The sequence below is a fragment of the Orbicella franksi genome, chromosome 1 (genome assembly GCF_964199315.1).
Source record: "Orbicella franksi chromosome 1, jaOrbFran1.1, whole genome shotgun sequence".
Taxonomy (NCBI): domain Eukaryota; kingdom Metazoa; phylum Cnidaria; class Anthozoa; order Scleractinia; family Merulinidae; genus Orbicella; species Orbicella franksi.
Window position 1 is genome coordinate 33,887,770 of NC_138145.1, and position 24,378 is coordinate 33,912,147.

The 24,378-nt window shown below is 40.0% G+C and overlaps 3 protein-coding genes across 3 annotated transcripts in view; 2 read left to right on the top strand and 1 right to left on the bottom strand.

Annotated features, from left to right (window-relative positions):
• The window catches only part of LOC145479373 (uncharacterized), a 117,845-nt gene extending 109,141 nt beyond the window's left edge, over positions 1-8,704 (top strand). Inside the window, exon 2 of the mRNA XM_081457722.1 lies at positions 8,690-8,704. The gene's annotated coding sequence lies outside the window, so the exon portion shown is untranslated. The remainder of the gene's footprint in view (positions 1-8,689) is intronic.
• LOC145479610 (uncharacterized) overlaps positions 1-24,378 on the top strand; it is a 385,465-nt gene that overhangs the window by 170,389 nt on the left and 190,698 nt on the right. The window lies entirely within an intron of this gene.
• Positions 6,134-7,165, bottom strand: LOC145484247 (forkhead box protein D4-like). The gene has a single exon (XM_081462891.1). It carries the CDS (start codon positions 7,163-7,165, stop codon positions 6,311-6,313), a length of 855 nt encoding a protein of 284 aa, XP_081319017.1. The 3' UTR covers positions 6,134-6,310.

Below are 24,378 nucleotides of genomic sequence, written 5' to 3' on the forward strand. Positions count from 1 at the left end.
CGGCGAAATATGCCCATTCCATTTTCGCAAATAAAGTTCTCGCGAAAATTAGTAATAGTACATTAGAAACTTAAGAAAACGTGAAAAATTGAGTGCGTTCAATGTTTCTCTGACTCGAGACAGTTGGCGTGTTTACATATACTAAGTGATAAACACAAGCGACAAATACTATCAATAACTGGACTTGAATAAAAAGAATGAAATCCTGTTTAGGAAGTCCAAGAATGTTTAAAAGAATTATACATTAAACAGTGGCTTTCTCTTGCTATTTTGCGGAAAATACTTGCTGATTAGTGGTAGGGGGTTTGGTTTTAACTTTTTCTGAAACAGTGCGTCCTCTTTGAGTTCCTGTCATCTCAATATATATTGATAATGCAAATGATATTTCTTTTCTGTGTTTTTATTGATGAAACTATGCATTTGTCATCAGTCGAAAGAAGAGCGTTTCTTTCACTTTTGTGTTTTAACTACTACATAGTGGTATAAGTCGGCTACAATTAAGTAATATTCAGACCCCATTTTTATGCGTTTAGCGGCGTATCAAACCCACAGGGCATGCTGGGATATCACAAGAAGAGCTTGTTATGTAAATCGTGCGGCGTTTGCTTTCATAGAATAACAATCAGGGAACGATTGTCAAAGAGAGGGATTTATTTTTTCAATTTTGCGATCAAGTTGCTTATTTTCAACAAAACAGGTTCATAAGATGACGTTATGAAAGTAAACAACTGCACACAATCTTTGCAAGTTTACAAACTTCACAGTTTGGCAAAGTGATCAGCAATAACAACTGGCGGGATACAGGTTACTCCCAAATCTTGCGTTGTGATTGGCTACCCGATTAGGCCAGATGGCGCTGTCTTGTCTGCTCGGGACTACCCGCTGTGTCCCGCAAGAACAATTTTCTCCCAAGCCACATGATAAATCTGTTATTGACCAAGCTTGTTCAACTTGGTAAATATCCAATCCTCTTGACCTCACGCCTTGTCAATAACTGACACAGATATATTGAGCAACCTAACCCACGGACGGCTGTAATCAGAACCTCCACTGAGTCCCTTTGGGGCTGTACAAAGTGAACTAGTGAAAGCGCTTACAACTTTCATCTTACTCAAGGGTAAAAGGAGTCGGCTTAAAATTTCTGCCATCAACATATTTCAAGTAGGCTGATTTCGTAACCAGTTTCTGGTCCTGTTTTTCGTACAATAAGGGTTCCGAATAAAAGCTGAATGAAAATATATTTGTGTCAAATATGTTGAAATTATACCAACCGTTGAAAGTGATAAGGGCTTTTTTATATGTCCCCACTTGAAGTTTCTTCACTTCTACTAAATAATACTTACTGCATAATGAACAGCGTAACGCGAACTATGGAGTTACGGAAACGTGCTGGAGCCTACTAAACACGAGAGAGGTAAGAGTCGCTCGCGACGGTAGCCGAGACGACTCTGACTTCCTGAGTGCCTTACATGCTTCCCAAGTACATCAATGGTGCTTACTGCTCCGTCTGTCATTTGTTTTATGACCTAACATCAAGAACATAGATAATGGTCAACCAGAATCAGTAAACCCGGCCTAAGGTACAGACGTGTATATATTGTCGAATGTCCGAGCTCCGGTTTTCAAAGAATTTCGCGTTTGAACTTCTTTAGATTCAATCAATGGTTCTCTCAAAGTAGATTGCGACACCCTTTGTTACTACTTACACGACATTCCTACGTTCACTAGCAACATTGCGCTCAATGCAAAACCATGAAAAACTACGCCGAACTACCCGTAAAGCTAGAGTATATTCGCATATAAATTTACCGGTAGCTACACCTGTCGTCAGCGTTCATCAATGGCCGGGCAAATAGTCGACGCTGATTAAGAATCACAGCATAAGCTTTACTTATGACATGAATTCTTTAAAGTGGTGGACTCTCTGTAAGTTGGTTACTTTATAACCGTTTATTTTAGAGATCTCGTGTATCCAAGATTATTTAGGACTGATTTGGTTTGTCAATTCTATTGATCAGACAAAGCTCTCGTGGTAGTCTCAATTATTTTATAAAATTTGATAAATTCACTGTCCAGCGATATTACTTCATCAGTCACCTTTGCAATACCCTTAACTTCTTTCCTTGCTTCTAGGAGATTTCGAGAGATTGTGGACAAACAATTTCAGATTATGACACGACATGACTTGAAAAGCTAATGCAGACGAGTAGGCCACCGCGAATAGCACAAATCACAAAATATTCTCACTCATTTCGCACAGAGCCTCTTTACCTCTGTTAGAACCTCTGCTCTGTTGCTCTGAGTTTCAGTTGGGCGGCGTTCGATAGAGTGAACGTATTGGCGGGTAGTTTAGTAAAGCCGGCTGTCAACATCAGTAACACAGCACAAGCAGGTTGTGTATTGAAACCATTTCAGTGAGTTCTTTCCACAAAGTAGACCCCTATTGAGACTGGTGCGTTTTGTTTCGATCTCTTTAAAAAAATTTCTGAACAGAACAAAGTTTTCCGGCAGGTTATCTATCTCAGGCACGTGTCACCTATAGTAATACAAACTTCGCGTGCCCCCGCACTGTTTACAGCTTTTTTTGGACAAACGCTCCAGGATCGATTATGTTTTTGGACTTGTTGATGCTTTGCTCGAAACGACAACAAACAGAATTTCTGTTGAGTCTTAGCGTTTCAATAAGTCGTGTTGTTATTTAACATACAGTTTACATCAAACAACGAAGCGACTATAGTTCTCACAACATGCACATTACATACACAGCAAATAAGTAATGCCGGCTTGAAATTGTATTTGACCTGAGCATGTAGCGCGGCCAGTGAAGTAACAAAAATTCGGTAACAGAGAGATGCAAAACGGCCTTGGATGTACATTTACGTACTGAATTGATGACCTTTATTGCAATAGTAGCCTCTCTTTAAACCGTAAGAACGCGCAGAACTGCTTTGTCAACCTCTTGACACCAAAACGGAAAGACCTTCATCGCAAAGAGTCCACAATTAAAGCGAGCGAATGAATCCCTGACTGCGTCTTTCCAAGAAATAGTTTTAATTAGCTTAACGAGAAATGGAAGTAAGAAAATCACGGTAAATAATATTTAGAATATTTTGTCCCCGCATTAACAATTCTTCCTTTGTAAATTCGTAGTTTTAGACGTTCCATGTGCCGTTACTCTCTACTGTTTTGCCTGTCACTTGAAGACTGCTGGATAACAGTTTTCCCCCATCGCAGAAATCGAAAAACTAATGTAATAAACCCTAACTATTGTACACTCAACTTTTGGTCAGACTTTCATAAAGTAATGCTCTCGAGTGTTGGACCAACAGCTAGAAAGTTAAAATGTATATAACAAGAGTCTTGCATTTATTAATTCTTGCAACACAAACTTTGTGCAACCCTTCATAACCAGTTACAAAACTCAGTCTTATCCAATGGCGGAAAATCTAAGGCACGTATTTGATTGTTGAAAGACGTTGCGTTAAGTCTATTTTTTTGAAGGCTTTTGTAAACGGTCAAGCCGAACAAAAAAGGGTAGTTAGAAAGAAACGCATAACAACTGTTCAAGCTCACGAAAGCTAACTTTAAGAAGACCTGAAGTTCAAGAGCGCATTTTCACATGCAATCCATTTAGGACATTCAAAGAACCATGATTTTATAACGTTCAGAGTCGAAAAACAGTTAATTAGGCGTAGGAGTGATAAGACCTGGCGAATAATATTATAACAGCACAAGTTAACGATATCAGACCTCGTGATGAGCCATGAGTTCAATAGCTAGCTATACTGCCAATAAATGAAAAGCGACAAGTACAGGCATTATGAAAACTAAAGCAATATCGTTAATGATTTGACAAGGAGAGGAAAATTACAGGTCTTCCACAAAGAACTAATTTGGCTATAGATTTGCCTAACGTTTTCAATTGTTTTGTGAAAAGCTAATGGCATTAGCAGATTAAGTGAAGGCGTCCATATGTAGATATTGACTGAATAAAGGTAATGAAAGAAATAATAATTTTACAATATACCAAGATGATTCAGGAGGCATCGCATTTCAGTCAGTGAACGGATGGGCCGAATCTTAGGAACAAAAGACAGAACGATCAGGCAAAACTCTACATAACATCTCTTTTAACCTGCGTTCACAAGTAAAATGCATTTTATTTTCCTTCATGGACAGAGCCCCCAACGTACTCGGTGTTAGTTGAAAGCCAAAGCTTGTTAATTTTGATCATGCATTCAACATCCGTCGCAGAAACGACTTTATTTAAGGCATTATCTTATGTAGACTTGTCTTATTTGATAACTCTAGCAAATCTTGAACAAGTAACCGCTAATGGAATCACAAAAAGTTGCCAAATTTGTTGTCTCCAGATCAGTAAACTTAAAGAAAAATCAAAAAAGTATTAACAGATGACGATATCTCATGTATAAAAGGTTCAGCCTGTTCTGCTGATTTATATTTACGCGAGGTCAGGAGCTAACACTGTTCCCTTGTTCACTGTTCATGTGCGGTGTCGCTGAATAAAACATAAACAACCCAGCTTGAAATCAAAGAACAACACATAAAAATCTCATTCAGTGGGTATGTATTGAGGCCTGGCATAAAACTGCCCCAGCATGTGGAGTTTGCTCGAAAATAAATGAATTCGCTTCGTAGGTGGAAATTCCACATGGTGGCTATGAATGTGACTGAATTACCGCTTGGAGCGGGGATGTGAATTTCAAATTAAAAATTAAGTTCAACCGCTGTGTTGTCAGTGACTAGACATTATACATCGCAAACCACCCATGAAAAAAAGCCAATTACTTGTAGTGTTTCTCTTGTCGTAGACAGGATCTGAAGAACGCAAACACAATCCGTTTGCCCTAAAGGCATGGGTTATTTTCACAGAATGCGTGGGATAAAAGTGAAACGAAAATTCAACAAACAACTCAAACATCCACCGTGCAAAAACTATATTCACCTTTGAAAAACTCAACAAGCGCTCTCGTTTTTGTCAGTTCCTGTTTTGTGGCGTTTGTGATGGCGCAAACTTACAGGAAAGTATTTCCTTACATTAAATAACGATAGGCGGCTCACCATCAATGGTAGAAGCAGACCTGTTTTTCTAAGCAAGGGGATTTTAACTGTGTTAAATGTTATTTCCTTTTCTTTCACACCAAAAAGTTTACTGACAATGGAAGAGGAGTTTGTTTACGAAAACAAAAGAAGAGACCTCACGATTTCCGAGTACTGCTGAGAATAAAAGGCAGGTTTTTTTCTTCTTCGAACTTAGGGGGTGTAATGGACTAGCCCGACCGCATGGCTCGAAATTACAGCCGAGGGTGACAAACACTTATTGCCACCTGGTTATAGGAGCTTATCACATCACTGGCATATCATCAGCAAACTGATCGTAACCTTATGGAACATGCTTAAGGTCAGTATGACCTCAACAAAGAAGGAATAAAGCAAAATGTTCCGAACACGTTATCTATTAAATTAAGAAATTTACAGATTGAAAACGTGCAGTGCGTACTTGGGTCCCACAGCAAGGCTGTTGATTTCTAAGCATATGTTTTAATAATCATGGAATTTTTTTAAGCCTATGTACAGTCCAATTACTTAAACCACAATATATGTTACTCAAGATCATGATTAAATACAAAAAATTACTAGTTAGTTTAAAATATTTTCAAGAGGCGAAGTATGTAATTTTTCTGTTGTAAATTCAGGACATGATGATACAATGCAACTGTGCAAAGCATTAAAATTTTAAAGAATCTTGTTTTAGAAGAAAGTTGCAACAATTAAAACGTAGCAGCCAAGAAAGGTTTCAGGAGCTCTCTGTAAAGAAACTCTTGCCTTGCTATTTTAAGTAATCTGTGAAAAAATCGTTTTCACGTATCTAGCCGATGCAGCAGTACGTGTAAATGTCTCATTGTGTTGATGCACACACCGCCTTCACTTTATACAATGTCTTTTTTTATTGTAGTAATTTAACCTGCAGAATCTTGTACTCCTAACCTGATTCGAATTACTCTGAGTTTATATTTGCATTGCTCTTCCTTTGACTTGTACTTTGTCGAGAAGACTTTAACCCATCCTAATTAGTGCGTTTTATTTCGAAAAATTCTGAATTTTAGGCACTTTAACTGAATCAGTCAGGTTTGAATTCTTATGAGAAACTTAAGTTTAACATTATAGTTTTCGGTGAAGGAAGGTCAGAAGCAGTAGATGGTAACATTCTGGGCCTGGTTGACATTGAACTTTCCAAATATTTATTTGGAATAGACGTAGAAACGTTTTTCAGTTCTTGGTAAGTAATCTAAAGCCTCAAATAAGGATGGAAGTGCTTGGAACTCTCGCAGAGATTGCATTGCGTGCAGTTAAGATGTTGGTAGTAAGGCAAAAACGGTATCTGGGAGTGGACAAACAGAGAGTCTGTTGACGTCGAGGGACTGTAATATTGGAAGGGAAGGCCAAAAGGTGCAATCCCTGAGACTTTGTGCGGTTCAAGACTTGGAAAGCCTAACTGTGGCATCAACGAAGTTGTGCCAAATCGATTGTGGAGATCTAGAGGAGAAGTGAAAGCGTGCCTCCCCGGTTCTACAACAGGCACAGACTTGGCCTCGATTCTGTTGGGATCCTGTCTTTTAAATCTTGTCTTCCTTCGAAGAAAGCTGCCATTTTCAAACATGTTATAACTCTCCGGATCCAGTGTCCAGTAGTTCCCCTTTAGTGGCTCGTCGGACTTAATTCCGGTCTTGATAAAACAGTCGTTCAGTGAGAGGTTATTGCGGATGCAGATTTTCCACGATGGGTAGGTATCGCGGTAGAAGGGAAACCTGTCTCTGATAAACTTACATATACCATCCAGAGTCAGCCTCTTCTCTGACGAATTTTGGATCGCCATTGTAATAAGTGCTATATAGGAGTATGGAGGCCTTCGTCTGGATTTGCGGTGGGTTCGCGTTTTCTTGTTATCCGTGTTGGACTCATTCTGCATTTCATCGACTTGTGGGTTTTGGTCACTCTCGTCACGCTGCAAATTGTTTTCAGATCTGTTACGATCATCGACTTCTTGCTGTCCGGTCGCTAATTGTCCTTTACCAGTTTCCATTGGCGCGGATAATCCAGTTTGCAGAAGGTTGTTTTGAGGTAATCGTCTAAAGCTATCCATCAGGATTACGAAGAAGTCTTGAGGTAAAGCTTGCTCGAATTAGTCGACGATGAATTTGGTTCTTGAATTACCGACCTTCTGTGTCTTCTTAAGCTTCTTTGCAGGTGATATACAAGATTCCCACTGCAGTTCAAAATAATATACAGACTCAATTCTACGTTCTTTTCAACAGATCTAGAGAAATGGAAAGCATGTGCAGAAACAATGATGAACTGCTTATACGCAGGTGTAAATGGCGCCAGGATAAATCACACCTCGCTAATGCAGTGTTTTGTGCTCGAACAACCACTTGATAATAGAGTACAATGAATTGGGCCTACCTTTGCTGACACTTCGCCACAAAGTTTTAGAAAGTGATTGAGGTTTAATTAAGCACGCTTTGTAGAGGAACGTAGTCAGGAAATCAGTCAAGGGCCGAGATCTGCGTCAAATTTCAGCCAAGATCTTTACCTCCCGCAGACACGTGCAAACTGCCTGCTGGTTCACTGGGTTGAATAACTGCTCTCTCCTAAAAGTGATTGTATTCGTTGAAAAAACCCAGGGGCAATTTCTTTTCAATTGCGAGCGTGTAACAAATGCTAACATAGACTGGAAGCCCGTATTGAACAACTAAGAACAACACGTATTGTTTCTAATTGAATAGCATTTATTAGCATCTAAGGTAAAGGCACTTAACAATAACTTGATTATGACGAAGTTTCGCTGTTTTACCAAAATATTATTTGTTATATGCTTTGTGTGTGCCCCGACAGCTGACGGGTGTACCCTGACCAAGCAGGACGTCCAAAGGACAAAGAGCAGTCCGACTGAAGTGCTTTTCTAATAACTTCATGGAAACTGTCCGTTTGAATCAATGCCAACTTGTACAACGGTAAAGAACAAGACGACAATCTAACAAATTACACTCAGTTGTACTGTTCATCTTTATTTATTTTCCCATCTCCATACTAACGCTTGACCTTGTTCATTATTTTTTTTCTTTGAACTATATATAAATACCACGCTATAGGTGATTTATAACGCGACACTTACAAAAGCCTATTAACAGATATATCTTGATATTATGACATAAATTTGTAATATCTTTTTTGGCGTATATCAATCAATCAAAGAATTATACGAGTGTACCTGTGTTCGTTTTCAACAATTTCGAGTGCTCTGTCGTCATGTGATATCACCATAACCAATCGTGATAAAAATCATAGTACTAAGCTTTGGTTTTCCTTACCCTTAACTACGGATTAATTTTGACAAAAATTCCAACAACGGTGTTCTTTAGTGCTTTACCAACAGGGGAGCGATTGTAAAAAGCGGCCTTATGGATTAATTTGACCACAGGGGTCAGGTTTTGTAATGCTTCAGTGTTTTTCTTTTTAATAGCAAACAATAAAGATGCGCAGTGTTTTGACAAGATATCATAAACGAAGGCCGTAAAAATGCTTTAAATACCGGCTTGTAAGGTACCATTGTACAAAGGGAAGAATTTTTCTCAAGTTCAGTGTGGCAATTATTTTCCGCAGAAAGCGAGGTGTTTAACAGCCTTTTTATTCCTTGCTTTTCTGCCACGGAACAAAGGCTTCGAATAACAAAAAAGGTTAATCTAAATTTACTTCGGGTGGAAAGAATGGCAAGGGTGTTTACGCACAATTATCACTATTCTTTCAAAAGTACTCATCGTTCTTGCGATTATCATTTAAATGTAAGAAATAAATTTTTGTTTGAGAATCATAGTCCATTACGGCTGCTTTGAATAGTTTCTTTCTGACAGTTGTCGAAGTTGGCTATTGTTTGAAGTGGGCTTTTGTTGCCGAAAACTAAGAATACATCAGGAAAGTTTCGCTTCGATCTGGCAGTATAGTCTAGCAGTCAGAATAGTCCCCAAGTTTTTCAACCAAAACAGTTGAATTGCAAAACCATTCAACAATGCCTCGATCGATTTCTATACAAGCTTGAATTTTGAATTTGCAAAAGCGATAATCAGTTTAGCTGTATTTATTGTTCCATAAATGAATCAGGTATCAGCTAATTGATTACGGTAGCTCTGCTCGAGAGGAACACAGGGTAAAACAGATGCTACTGTATTATATTTTGTGTGTTCAGATGTAATATTGCCAGCTGTATCGTTTGCTTTCTTTTCTTTTAAGAAACCCTCAGTGATTCAACAGAAGGATACAGCAAATAAGCTATTGAAATGTGATGAATATTTATCAACCAAACCACGCGATAAGTCAAAAAAATATCGGTGATAGTAAATTCGAACGAAACCATCGGCTTTGTTATTTCGGCAAACGTTCCTCGCTGACTCGGGGAATGTAACTTTGCATATTAGAAGATACTATTCTAGTTCCCTATTTTACAAATCATTCAGTACACATGTCCAGTCGATATTTCGAAATTCGAAAGTAAATAACTACTGACATACTTAAAAATTTTAGGTGCCGTATCCAGCAGAGATAGTGAATAAACTAGAAACTTACACCCTTTGCTCCTTGCTGTGGCTATGTTGAGTGCCGTTCAACAAGGAAAAAAACAACAGATGGTTCGTTTCGATTTGATATCTATTAAGCAATTAATGCCTGTGCTCTCGTTCTCTGTAATAAACACTTCCTTCCCGCAACCATTGTAGCTAGAATCGCCGGTTAATGTTTTAAAACTCAGCTGCGATTGTTGGGCGACTGTTTTGAGATAACTTTGTATTTACCATGTGTCGTCTATGGAATGTACTCCAATGTTCTTGTTGTTTGATCAAAACATATTAGTCATATCTAGGTGCAACACAGTTGGTAATATATTAGTGTTATCTGTCGCCCCGATCAAAAACCTTTACAGGCGTTATTTTGGTTATAACATGTTACACATAAGATGAGATGAGATAAGATGAGAAATTAATAGAAAAGCAAAAGGAAAATTATGCACAAAAGATAAGCAGATAAGAGGCTAGACGATTCTAACGAAGTCCGTTAGGTTTACTTATACCACGAGGCTATGGTAAATATTTTATGGAGTTACCTCCAAGGACAACTTTGGAAAGTTGGAATAGGTTTTCGTCCCGGCTATCGTGTCAACTTATTCGATAAGTTTGGATAATCGCTTAATGGTATCTATGTTTCCGTAGCCTATTCCTGACTTCTTGTACTCCTCGTCAATAAGAGAATCACATCGTTTAATTGTCTGGTTGAGAATCTCGACCACTGACAATACAAAAGGAAGTGTCATGTTAGATTTAAGCATTCCTCATGTATCCTTCAAAATCATGTAAGTTTCGTCTTTTTCGCAAAGAATTCAGACGTTTTAAACATTGCCTAGATCACACATCTTGTCCGCTTTCGTTTGACGCAATAAATTTCATAAAAAATCCGTTACTCTACTTTCTGAAGGAACAAAAAGTTCTTCATTCCAAAAAACACAAACCAGACGACTGTTGTGTTGCGTCGGCAGCGAACAAAGATATCATTACTCAAGACCAGATAAGTTAAGATTTAAATAAGCCTGATGAGAAAAGAGAAGAAGTTAAGATAGGATGAGATGAGATGAGATGAGATGAGATGAGATGGGAGATATAAGATGAGATGAGATGAGATAAGATGAGATGAGGTAAGATTAGATGAATGAGGCGAGAGAAATGAAATGAGATGAGATAAAACGAGATGAGATAAGATGCAGTGAGGTGAAATGAGATGACATGACACGAGAGGACGCAAGATCTATTATATTCTAGGTGACATGAGGTGAGATGAGATATCTATTTTAAAGCAAATCCGCATTGACAAACAAGTGAGAAGCGCCGCATCTATAAACAAAATCAGGAAACTGGTCCGTATTCCAGGGAGGGGAGATGAAGACAGAAATCAAATAACAAAATTTATTTTTTTCTCAAGCATCTTAGCGGGCCGGATTCCTAAATCTTCGAATTTGATTGGCTAATCATACGCACGTGACCGGTCCAGCTTTTTACGATACGGCCCACGGGCCGGATTTTTTCTTTGCAGCCTAAATTTCGCTCCTAAAAGTTGGCGGTAGTCGTCAATCTTTTGCCTTTTTTACACGTCCATCGACGATTAGTCAACGCAAGTTTATCTCTGTTAACTTTAAAATGGCAAGGAAAGTCACTGTAAGTAAATTTAATCGAGTGTTTTGAAGTTGTGAGAGTTTGCTTGGTTGTTTGTAGCTTGGCGCTGTAATGGCGCGTAACCCTGTGTTTCTCTCGCCATAACATTTGAGTCAATTTCAGTCGAGTTTACCTCTCTGATCGTTGCTGTATTTAGGAGAACTTAGTGGAATACACTTCACGAATTTCCTCGCTTTCTGCTATTCAATTTACGGTAGAAAAGTCTGATTTCAAGTGATTTTAAAAGCAACGACTGACAGAAATTGTTTTTGTAGTAAAACTTCAAACTTCGCACGAAATTTCACACCGCAAAAACAATTTTGGAGAACTTAACTGGTGAAATAAATGCAACTAACGTAAAGTACTTCGAAAAAAAATCTGTTTTTTAAAACATCTTTCTTTGTCTACTATCTGAGTTACTCGCTCGTTGCCGAGATTTTTGCAAATCGTTAGCAGACGGCGCGGAAGCCGATTCAGTGACAAGAGTTGCGTAAACAAACCCATCTGTAATCTGTAAAACCAATTTACTGCAGGAGAAAAAAAATAAACATGTTATTTGCCGGCTTTGGGTCGGTCCGTATAGTGCTTGAAAATGCTGAAAATGCTGCCCTCGGTCACAGTTTTTCACCATACGGACCTCCCAGCCGGCAAATAACATATATAAACTACAAAATATATTTGCCCGATACTTTGGTTTGGAAAACAAACCCTCCGAGGCTAGAAGAAAAAAATGAGCGGTTATGTTACCGGAGAGCCGTTCAGTTATAAGATTAGATAGGCCCGATAGGATAGGATAAGCCAAGACATACCTCTTACTAACCGATGGCGGGAACCAACAATTAAAAGAACTCAGTTTTCAAATCTTTGATTAACAGGCGGTTATAAATCAAACATGGGCGGACATCGGGAATGCATGCCTCGACAGCAGCTAGATGATCTTGCGAAGATCTGTTATCGGGTCTGAACAATAACTATATTTAATCTAAACTAAATAACTATATTTAAGGTAATTCCTCTGAAATAAAAGTGAGCATAGAGTTTTGTTCAAACTTTGTCCACTGAATATTTGTCATATGATAACTTCAATTTTGAAATAAAAAATGGGGGTGCCCATGCTCATTAAGGAGCAGTGAGGCATTGAAAATGCCCCATTTTGGCATTATTTAATGCTTATTATAAGAATTGTAAAATCTTTGTGAGCCCAGACTCATAAGAACACGCATTAAACTACAGTCAATACATTGTGTCGGACACAAATAAACATTTTAAGTTTGATTCAGACAGAAAGCTAAATCCTTGATTAAAAATTTGAACCAAATTTCTTGACGTGGTTACCGACTGCAAAACAGAAAAGACCACAGTGTATCTGCTATTTTTCTTATTTATTCAATTTTCAGCAATAGAAATTGGATCAGTCTTTTCTCACGCAAAACTTATGATTAGTTGATTAAAATGACTGGAAAAAAAATTGGGGTACCCGTGCTCGTTGGTGAGCAAGATGCCATTTTCAACTGACAGAGCTCAATATCAAGGCAAATCCGTCATGTTTTCAATATGCGCGTGCACGAGCGCGCGCTAAGGACGCCATAAATTATGCGCAGTAAGGATGCGCGATACAAATGTGGGGAATGACCTTAAAAATTGCAGTCAAATCAAATTCTTGTATAACGTTATCTTGATCCAGTGGAAAAAAACTTTCTAAACTTTGTTAATATCAAATCATATAAACGGCAAACCTTTCCAATGGGGCTTTTCAGGAACAGTAAATTTAATCAAAAGGGCTATGAGCAACTGAATTCAGAAAATAATGACTGAAAGAGTCATAGGGTTCACATCCGGGCAATGTCTTATCATCATCATCATCATCATCATTATTATTATTAGTATTAGTATTAGTATTAGTATTAGTATTATTATTATTATTATTATTATAGAAATGGTAAACAGGAAGCGAAGAAAGCTTAGAGTAATTTGAAGGCCTTTAGGAGTCCTAAAATCAAAGTGCATATGGGTGACTTGTTGCAAAGTATTGAAAAGGTTTTCATAAATTCAGGTCTAAATAAATAAATAAATAGTATTAAAATGTTGATATAAGAAACATATCTATAAGGACAAAGGGTGCTTTCCATTATGCCAGACCGACCGGTCAGAGACCAGTGGGAATGAATACCCGAGGAAAAATGGAACGACATTTTCCGATCAAACTGGGCCAACCAAGAGGAATGGCTCGTACCATTTTCATTCCTTTCCCTACATAAGTGAAATCTACTGAAAAGAAGTAGAGCAATGAACCGTTTTGTCGAAATGGAACGGCAAATTTCGATCCGACCGGTCCGACCGGTCAAAGTGGGCCACCTCGAGCTCCAGAGACCTGGTTCCGAATATTCCGGTCGGACCAAACGGAAACGCACGTTTCCATTTGACTTCCGACCGAAATTTCCGGCATTTGTGGCGTAATGGAAAGCACTCAAAAATTACATCGTAAATTTCTATGTAAAAATTAAAATCACTTAAAAAGAATTAGTCTAGATGTTAAGAATCTAAGAATTATATCAGTAGTGTCGTTTCTAGGAATGCCGCTCCTGCACTGGTAGATTGGAAGTGACCTCGCACGCTCACCTTTTTGATGCTTGCACACAAAATTGCTTTGTGGTCGTTTCGATACTCAAGAATTTTTTGGCCACTGTTGAGGCTTTGTGCCTGACCACGTTTGTGACATATTTGCGTTTGGATGAAGTAGGCCGCTACCACAATACCTTTCTTCTCAGTGGTGCGTTGAAAGACGTTTCGAGACGTTGGCCAACGAGTTGAAATCAATCAAAACTTCTGTAAACTTCAGGATAACAAGGACATCTGAAATCAGATTATCTAGCACGGTTCTATGAGATCATGTCCCGAAACGACTTTGCAGCGAAGGCACTAACATCAAAACACTTTGCAGCAAAAAATTAAGGGGATGGTCTATCTTCTAAAGCTTTGACCACAGTAGCCTAAAACGTTTTCAGACTAACAGGTTTGCAAACTTTGCCATATCTATATTTTTTTTCTAATATTTGCAAATTAGGTCACGTGACTTTATCCGGCCAAAAAAATTCCAAAAAACCTTTGAACGAAAATGGCAGTCAGCAGTCTTTTAACTTGAATGCATCTACATAGCTCAAAAGGCTAGCAACAAAAGATTTGTGCCCGGACTTTGTTAAGTTTTTCATTAATTTTGAAAATAAACGTGCATTTTGTACTAGTGCCCAGTCCCTAGGACTAGGACTAGTGCCCAGTCCCCCAATAAAAGTGAATTGTTACTTTATACTTTTATTTTAAAAAATCTCAACAAGTCCGGACAAGAAAATGATGTACCTAACAGTCTTAACATTATAAAAGTATCGCTAGCTTCCTAGATGCTGTAAAAGATGGTGCAGTTTTGACAATATACGAGCCAAGAAAATATTAAGGTTGCTGAACTTCTTGCTCATAATAATATCCCAAGGTTATAAAGTGTTTTGTTAAATGCCTAAAAAAATAGACCACCCCCTCACTTTTTTCATGACAAGTTTTAAGCTAGGCCTTTATTTTCTTGAGACTAGAGGTAAGTTAACGCGACGGTTTTGCAAGTTTAGAAAGTGAGTAGACTATATAATTGTATTACGAGAGGTGGCTGATAAAACGACAGCGTGCAACGCTGCTCGAAGTTTAAAGAGATCACGAGATCATCTCCACACAAGTCTTTTAAGTGTCTATATCGCCTGGAAAGTCATTGCGGTTTTGGTATCGCTATAGAGCACAGATATTAGTCTCATTGCCATTCATCTCTTGAAAATACATTGTTCGTGGCTAGTCTTACGCAGCTCGTTTAGTCCCGGCCAAGGGACTCATCAGAGACCTTTCTGCTTGGGAAACTCGTTGGACATCGCGCCCAAAGTCCCGTTCGCTAACAAAATAATGACAGCAATCTCGCCTTATATCGCATAAGGATTCCCGACTTGTAACGGTTTCTTAAGTTAGAATTGAAATCTCGTTCTCCCGGGTTGTTTGCACGCGCAGACGAAACTCCTTAGAACACCAAGCCAGTATAGGAGAACAATCTTTATTGTCTTTAATCCTAATCTTGTGGCCTCAGGGCGTTTTCATACGAATCGAAGCAAAGCGGTCAACTGAAATAATTACATCAAGAAATCACTAAATATCGTTGCGTTTCTAACTTAGAAAGTAATCACAATGATTATGCGATGTGCTCATGCTAATAGAGAGCCTTGAGAGCGGTTGAAATCTAAGAATAGCTCTCACTAGAGTCACAAATTTACGTAACAATGTAAATATCAACATAAGTGGATTGTAGCTTACCAACGTTCGCGGGTCTTGATTTTCTTATGAGAATTTCGCTCTAACTTGTTTTACGATCTTGAACAGAAGGGGTCTTAGCTTACTGAATTTGGGCTATGTTTGTTAAGCATTTAATACATCAATCACGGTAACGTCAATCAAATGGGAAAATATTTCTAAACTTTACCGGAAGCGGTTACACGACTAGCCACGAACAATGTATTATCACAAGTACTTGAAAAGCGAGGTGTAATTGACATCGGGATTTTAAAGCCCTGCTCAAATGTTTACCTGAAAAAGAAGCAGTTTCGAGGTAGGGTCTGGTCTGAGATGAGGTATCAATTTTTGAGTCAGGTCTGAAATAGGTAACGAAACAATCACTCATTTTGGGGGGTTTGATTTCGAATGCAATTAGAACATTGTCTTAAGCACCAGTAAAATGCACGTGAACTAATGAGTACTATATCATGGCCTAAGCACAACTTGCTATACCATCAAAACTGCTTCAGGACTTTCCCGGAAGTTTTTGAGGCACCTTCGTACAACCAGGATACTCCTGAACAGGTTCGGAGATCCTCTGCATCTTTGAGAAGTAATCCTTATCTTAAGAAAATGAATAATTTGACAGGTTAGCCACTTGTTTTTGAGTGAGAAAGAATCAGAAGTAGCTAGGAGTAGGAATTTTTGGTTGAATGGAAGGTGCCCAAGGAGAGACTTAGGTCTTCAGTTAATTATTAACAGCCACTTAACTGACAACTGACAAATGGCCCAAAATTTAACTGACAACTGACATTGGCACCCCCTCCTATCCAGACCCTGTGTCAGGAGTACTGTCCCTCCCTAACTGGGACATCTTGCACGCGAGGTGAGAAGACTACGAATGCTTGAAATTTTATTTAAGATCGACTAAGGCTTGGCCGCTTCATGTGTTAAAGGCAAAATTGATTTTCTTATTTTCGGTTCCATACCTCCTCGATATAGCAAAACAAGATTTTGGACGATGTTTATGCTTATGCTTACAGCTGAAGAACAAAATGTTTTGTTCTGCTTGTGCTTGGACTTACATTTGTGTTGTGCGCGTCCTCACTACCATGAGCTCGTCCTTAATAGCTTTTGTTGTGGGCGTCCTCACTACCTCTATGCCAATAAAAACCTAGTTTTCACTACGACATAATCGCAAGCATAAGCGTGTTAAGTGTTTAGGACGCTCGCAGCTCAAGGATAAGCACGCAGGCATGCTCATAATGATAATTACTTTATTTTTTAGTTCCATACCTCCGCGATAAAGTAAGCCAAGATGGCGGACGATGTTTTTGTTTATGCTTATGCTTATCATCAGGGCGTTTGGAATTGACATAAGTAATAAGCATAAGCATAAGAATATCAAAACCTTGCGTTCTTCTTATGCTGATGCTTATGCTTATGCCGCTATAGTGTCTAGTGAGGACATGTTGGCATAAGCATAAACATAAGCATAAGCGTAAGACTATCAGCCAATCAGCGTGCACTTTATGCTTATGTCAACGATGTCCTCACTGAAAATAATCATAAGCATAAGCATAATAAAGGCTGGTTTTCACTAGAACATAAGCACAAGCACAAGCACAAGCATAAGCATAAGCACAAGTGAAAACAGCCGCGACATAAACATAAGCATAAGCGGAAACATAAGAAGAACGAACCCACTTATTTGTCTTGTGTCGGAACTGTTCGTTTTTCTTGTACTTATGCTTATGCTTATGTCGAGCGCGTCACTAGTGAAAACTGCACAAAACAAATAAGTGGTTTCATTCTTCTTATGTTTCTGCTTCTGCTTATGTTTATGTCGCGGCTGTTTTCACTTGTGCTTATGCTTGTGCTTGTGCTTGTCTTTATGCTCTCGTGAAAACCAGCCTTTATTTAAGAAGAAAGCTTATGCTTATGCTTATATCGTGGCTGTCCTCACTAGCGCACAAAGCCTGGTTCATACTTGTGAGATTTAAGCATAACACTAGTGAAATAAGCATAAGCGCAAGCACAAGAAAAAAGAAACATGTTTCTTTTTCTTGTGCTTATGCTTGTGCTTATTTCACTAGTGTTATGCTGATCTCACAAGTGGGAACCTGCTTATCTCGCTAGTGCTATGCTTATCTCACAAGTGGGAACCAGGCTTAAGCTTCTTATGCTTATGTTTATACTTATGCTTGCGTCGCAAGTGAGGACCGGCCTTTTATTAAGGGTAAGCATAAGCGTAAGCATAAGCATAGGAAAAACCAAAGTGTTTTTTCTCCTTATGCTTGTGTTATGTGCGTCATCAATAGTATGCGCTTGTGCTTCTCCTAGTGCTGTGGGTGTCTTCGGCTTATGCTTATGCTTGTGCTCATGTTCGAGATCTCATGAAACCGAGGCTTAAAGCATCAATTTCCTCACATAATGCACGAGCTGCCTGTGGCTTGATTCTTGATTCAAGAAAACTAGCCGTACAGAATTAATTAATTTATTAACACACGAGTTGTCGATTTTAAGGCCGTCAAGGGTAAGTTCACGTTTACTTTTCATTTGTTTAACAATCTCACTTCGTTCCAGTACACCTTCGAGTTTTTACCTTGTTTATGTTGATTCATGTTTTGTAAGTTCATGAATTATAGGTCATTTTCTTGTACGTAAAAATTCACTCCAGCTTTATTTGGACATGTACTGCTAAAAAGAGGCGATGAAATGTCTCCACAAAATATTCCTCCGATATTATAATATACCAGAAGTGACCTTCTCCAATAAAAAGTGTGGTTTTGTATTTACCAATTGTCTAATTAATTAATTGGCCGTTGTAGAGAGGTGGTGTTGTAGAAAGGAGGCCGTTGTAGAGAGGTGACCGTTGTAGAGAGGTGACCGTTGTAGAGAGGTGACCGTTGTAGAGAGGCGGCCGTTGTAGAGAGGTGACCGTTGTAGAGAGGTGACCGTTGTAGAGAGGCGGCTGTTGTAGAGAGGTGGCCATTGTAGAGAGGTGACCGTTGTAGAGAGGTGGCCGCTGTAGAGAGGTGGCCCTTGTGGAGAGGTAGACGTTGTGGAGTTGTGGCCGTTGTGAAAGAAGTGGCCGTTGTAGAGAAGTGGCCGTTGTAGAGAGGCGGCTGTTGTAGAGAGGTGGCCGTTGTAGAGAGGTGATCGTTGTAGAGAGGTGGCCGTTGTAGAAAGGTGGCCGCGGTAGAGAGGTGGTTGTTGTGGAGAGGTGGCCGTTATAGATAGGTGGCCGTTGTAGAGAGTTGGCCGTTGTAGAAAGGTGGCTGTTGTGGAGAGGTGGTGTTATAGAAAAATGGCCGTTGTGGAGAGGTAGCCGTTTTGGAGTTGTGGCCGTTGTGAAAGAAGTTGTCGTTGTAGAGAGGTAGCCGTTGTCGAAAGGTGGCCGTTGTAGAAAGGTAGCCGTTGTAGAAAGGTGACCGTTGTGGAGAGGTGGCCGTTGTAGAGAGGTGGCCGTTCTAGAAAGGTGGCCGTTGTTGAGAGGTGGCTGTTGTGGAGAGGTGGCTGTTGTGGAGAGGTGGCTGTTGTGAAGAGGTGGCCGTTGTAGAGATGTGGCCGTTGTGAAGAGGTGACCGTTGTGGAGAGGTGGTCGTTGGGGAGAGGTGAGCGTTGTAGAGATGTGGACGTTGTGAAGAAGTGGCCGTTGTGGAGAGGTGGCTGTTGTGAAAGAAGTGGCCGTTGTAGAGAGTGTAGTAACATGAAGTCCTAACTGACCGCTGACCGGCGGTAGGGGGGAGAATTGTGCTAGCTGTAGGAATCGACCGTATTAAAGCATGTTGCATCAATGTCTGTTGTCTTGGTACCTTTCCGGACACAACATGGTGTCAGAAGCGAGATCGTCCTACTAGCCTACAGTTGCTGAGATCAAACCAGTCGGAGGAACGGTTGAATGGACGAATTGACCCGTCAAACTGCACGCGGATCCTACACACGTGGTTCAAACAAGATGGCGGAAAGTGTGTCATTTGCCAGACCGCCGGTACCGCTGGAAATTTCGACGGGAAATCTCGCTCATTCGTGGGGGAAATGGAAACAAAAGTTCGAAATTTACCTCAAAGCAATTGGAGCTGCAAAGAAACCTGATGAAATGAAAGTGGGGCTGGTATTAAACCACATCGGCGAGCCGTGTTTGGAAATTTACTCAAATTTCATCGTCTTACCCGAGCGTGACGACCCCGCCGGAGGAGAAGAGTGTAATATATTCGTAACCGGAAGTTGTGTTAAGCTGTTGTATTACCCAAGATGCTTAGAGAATAAAGTTGTTGTGTTGAGCAAGCCTCGTCAACTTGTGTTGTTATGTCACCGAGCCATACTTTTGCTAGTATGTTTCATTTTGGCGACGAGGATGGGATACTCTACATGCACGAAGACGCATGAGAAATCCAGTGAAGTTTTGATTTTCTCTGTGTGAGGAAAAAGGCTTGTTTTCGACCGAGGCAACTTGATCAAAGTTTGAGCACGTGCTATCAAAATGGCGGGAATTGGATTGTTTGGTCGTGTCGGCGAGTTCAGCCCTGAGCGAGAGACTTTTCGTTCCTATGTGGAAAGAATGGAAATGTTCTTCATGGCAAATAATATCATAGAAGAAACAGGCGAGGGTAAAGAGGAAGCCAATCTCGCAGTTGCAAATACAAAACGTGCTATCTTTCTGACTGAGATTGGACCCGAAGCATATTCTACCCTGAGCAATCTGCTGGCACCAGTGAAACCAAAAGACACTCCTTTTGCGGACATTGTCAAAGCATTGGAGAAACATTACAATCCAGCGCCATTGGAGATAGCAGAGAGTTTTCATTTTGGAACTCGCTATCAAAAACAAGACGAATCCATCAGTGACTTTATTGTGGCCTTGAAGAAGTTATCGATTCTATGGATAACTAACCGTAACTATGGAGAGTTTCTCAACCGAGCTCTGAGAGACCGTTTTGTGTGCGGATTGAACAATCCCAAAATGCAGAATAAACTTTTGAACACCGAGGATCTTTCTTTTGAGAAAGCGTGCCAGATTGCAAAGTCAATGGAAATGGCAGAGAAGAACACCCAAGAATTCCGTCCTGTCAGTGCAAGTGATGACAGCCAAGGCATAGTAAATAAACTGGAAACTGTAAACACTAAGGAACCCTCATGTAACCGGTGTGGTGGTAAGCATGCTGCACCTAAGCAAAATGCTACAAATGTAGCAAAGTAGGTCACCTTGCATCAGTTTGTCACAGTAAAGATGTTGAGTCTAGCATGAAAACAAAACAACCAGGAGCTAAAGGTACTGTTCATAGTGTCTTAGAATCAAACACAGAAGGTTATGATGATAATGATGAGTTAGGTATTTCTTCCATGTATGCAGTTGGTACAGATAATCCTACCAACAAAAGTTATACTGTAGAAATGACCATAAATGGTTCACCATGTGCAATGGAAGTAGACACTGCAGCTGATTACTCAGTAATGAGTAAGAGCGCACATTCTCAGAAATTCAGTAATTTTCCACTTCGTCCGTCAAAAGTTGAATTGAAAACCTATACGGGTGAAACCCTCACAGTGTGTGGTGAAATGCTGTGTAATGTAGTGTACAAGGGCCATGAATATACATTGCCAATTATTGTAGCTGATTATGAGAAGAAGCCTACTTTGCTGGGAAGAAATTGGTTAAACCATATAAGGCTTGAGTGGGGTGAAATATTTAGTTTAACAAGATCCGAGTTGGAAAGTGCCAAAAGTCAACTTGATGGATTACTAGTTAAACACAGTGAGTTGTTCAAAGATAGCTATGAGGGCATGAAAGGGTTGGAAGCACACATCACCATGAAAGATGGTGCAAAGCCCATATTTATTAAGCCACGTAGGGTTCCATATGCACTAAAAGATGAAGTTGAAAAGGAGTTGGATAAATTAGAGAAAAATGGGGTAATCATTAAAACTGACAGATCAGACTGGGCAAGCCCAATAGTAGTTGTGCCAAAGGCTGACAAATCGGTTAGAATTTGTGGGGACTACAAAGTAACCATCAACTCAGCTGTTGAAGATGAGCAGTATCCCCTTCCCACCCAACAGGACTTGTATGCTGCCCTCTCGGGATCAAAATTTTTCAGTAAACTTGATTTGTCGCATGCATATGCTCAGCTAAGTGTTGATAAAGCAAGTCGTGAGTACCTGACAATTAGCACACACAAGGGACTCTATTCCTACACCAAATTACCATATGAGGTTAAATCAGCACCTAAAATATTCCAAGCTAAAATGGATATGATTTTGCAAGGAGTAGAAAAATGTGTGTGTAAGCAGGATGACATTTTTATTGGTGGTGTCAGTTGGCAGGAGAATATCAAAATCCTGGCTGAGGTATTGGAGAGGTTGCATAAATATAACCTGCATTTGAAGATGGCAAAGTGTGAATTTCTGAAGAGGAAAGTTGTCTATTTGGGTTTGAAGATAGATGCTGAAGGTTTGCATCCAGTTGAGGAAAAAGTGGATGCTGTAAAAAGGGCACCAGTACCACAAAATGTCAGTGAGTTGAGATCTTTTTTGGGCATGGTCCAGTACTATCACCCATTTCTACCAGGTTTAGCAACCACACTAGCACCATTACATGAGCTCCTCAAAAAGGGTGTCCAGTGGACATGGACAAAAGAGTGTCAGCAAGCATACGAAGCTTGTAAACAAGGTCTCACCAGTGATGCACTGTTGGTGCATTATGATGGGGACCGTGAACTGAGACTTGCTTGTGATGCATCCAGCTATGGAATTGGAGCAGTTATTAGCCATGTGATGGATGATCGCCAGGAGAGGCCAATAGCCTATGCCTCTCGGACAGTGAGTTCAAGTGAAAGGAACTATGCACAAATTGAGCGTGAAGCATTATCAATTGTTTTTGGTGTAAAAAAATTTCTCCAATTTTTGTATGGGCGTAAATTTACCCTGATCACTGATCACAAACCATTGTTGGCAATTTTCAATCCAAAATCCGCTATCCCCACACTAGCAGCAGCTCGAATGCAGAGGTGGGCTCTAGTACTTTCGGCGTATGACTATGAGATTGAATACAAAAGATCTGAAGACCATGCCAACTGTGATGCTCTCTCAAGGCTACCACGTGAGGACTCCACAGTGGGAAGTGAGGGTGTGGTCTACAGTGTGAGTGTAATTGATGATGATTTTCCAATCACTGCAGAAGATATAGGAAAGGCAACCCTTGTAGATCCTGTACTTGGTAAGGTACATCAATTTGTGATGTCAGGTTGGCCAGAAGGGTGTCCTGATGAGACCCTCAAACCCTATCATAATAGAAGAAATGAGCTGTCCTGTGAACAGGATTGTGTCCTTTGGGGCTCTAGGGTGATTATTCCACCAATCTTTAGAGCCAAAATGCTGGGGCAGTTGCATTGGGAACACCCTGGTATATGTGGTATGAAAGCAATTGCTCGTACATGCATGTGGTGGCCAAAAATGGATCAGGAAATCGAGGAAGCAGTGAGAGTATGTACGGTATGCCAAAATGTTAGAAATGCCCCACCCAGTGCACCCCTGATCCCATGGAAGTGGCCAACTAGACCATTTCAACGGATCCATATTGATTTCTGTCTGAAGGGTAATGATTACTTCCTTGTAGTAATCGATAGCCACTCAAAGTGGATTGAAGTGAAACATATGAGCTCTACAACTACTGAACGGACTACTGATGAGCTCCGTTTAATTTTTGCTACTCATGGTTTACCCGAAGAGGTGGTGTCCGACAACGGACCACAGTTTACGTCCATTGAATTTGCCGAATTCATGCGCAAAAACGGCATCAAGCACACGTTGGTTCCACCCTATCACCCTCAATCTAATGGGGCAGCGGAGAGGTCTGTGAGAGTTGTTAAGGATGCTTTAGTTAAACAAGTGCTTGAGGGTAAAAAGGGCATCTCTATGAAACACAGACTTGCTAATTTTCTATTTCGGTATCGCACAACCCCTCACAGTACAACTGGTGTGACCCCCGCTGAGTTGATGGTGAAGCGTTGCCTAAGAACAAGATTAAGTCTGATTAAGCCTAATCTGGCACAAGTTGTAGAGAATAAGCAAGAGAAACAGAAAATGTATAAGGATTTGAAATGTAAGAGGGAAAGATCCTTTGTAAGAAATGACGGGGTGCGGGTACGAAACTCGAGGGCTAATTCTAAGACTGATAAGTGGATTCCAGGCACTATAATTGAAGTTTGTGGGCCCAGAACCTATGTAGTTAGGACAGGACACAAAACCAGATATGTGCACACTGATCACATGATAAGAGCACATGATAATGTACCAGATGATGTCAGTGAGCCAGATGTCGTGGTGCCTGAATCAAGTGGTCAGAAAATAAATGATGATAATGTGAATCCTCTCGATAGTACTTCTGAACCACATGTAGATCTGCCTGAAAACGAGGATACTGTTGTATCTCCTTTAGTTGTAAGTAGTCCACCTACAGTTTTGCGAAGATCTCAAAGGATTAGAAAACCAGTTGTTAAACTTAACCTGTAACTGTAGGTTATCACTATGTCTTGGGTATAAGTGCATCCTGAAAATCTGGGGGAAAGCAGTGTAATATATTCGTAACCGGAAGTTGTGTTAAGCTGTTGTATTACCCAAGATGCTTAGAGAATAAAGTTGTTGTGTTGAGCAAGCCTCGTCAACTTGTGTTGTTATGTCACCGAGCCATACTTTTGCTAGTATGTTTCAAAGAGAAACTTCCAGCCGAAAATCCCGGGAACTACGCGACCGTTATGGCAAAGTTTGATGAATACTTTCAAAAACGAGACCCTCAACTCATGCTGTG

What these genes read in the sequence shown, in the direction of transcription:
- LOC145484247 (XM_081462891.1), bottom strand. Translation starts at nt 7,165, where the DNA reads ATGGATAGCTTTAGACGATTACCTCAAAACAACCTTCTGCAAACTGGA.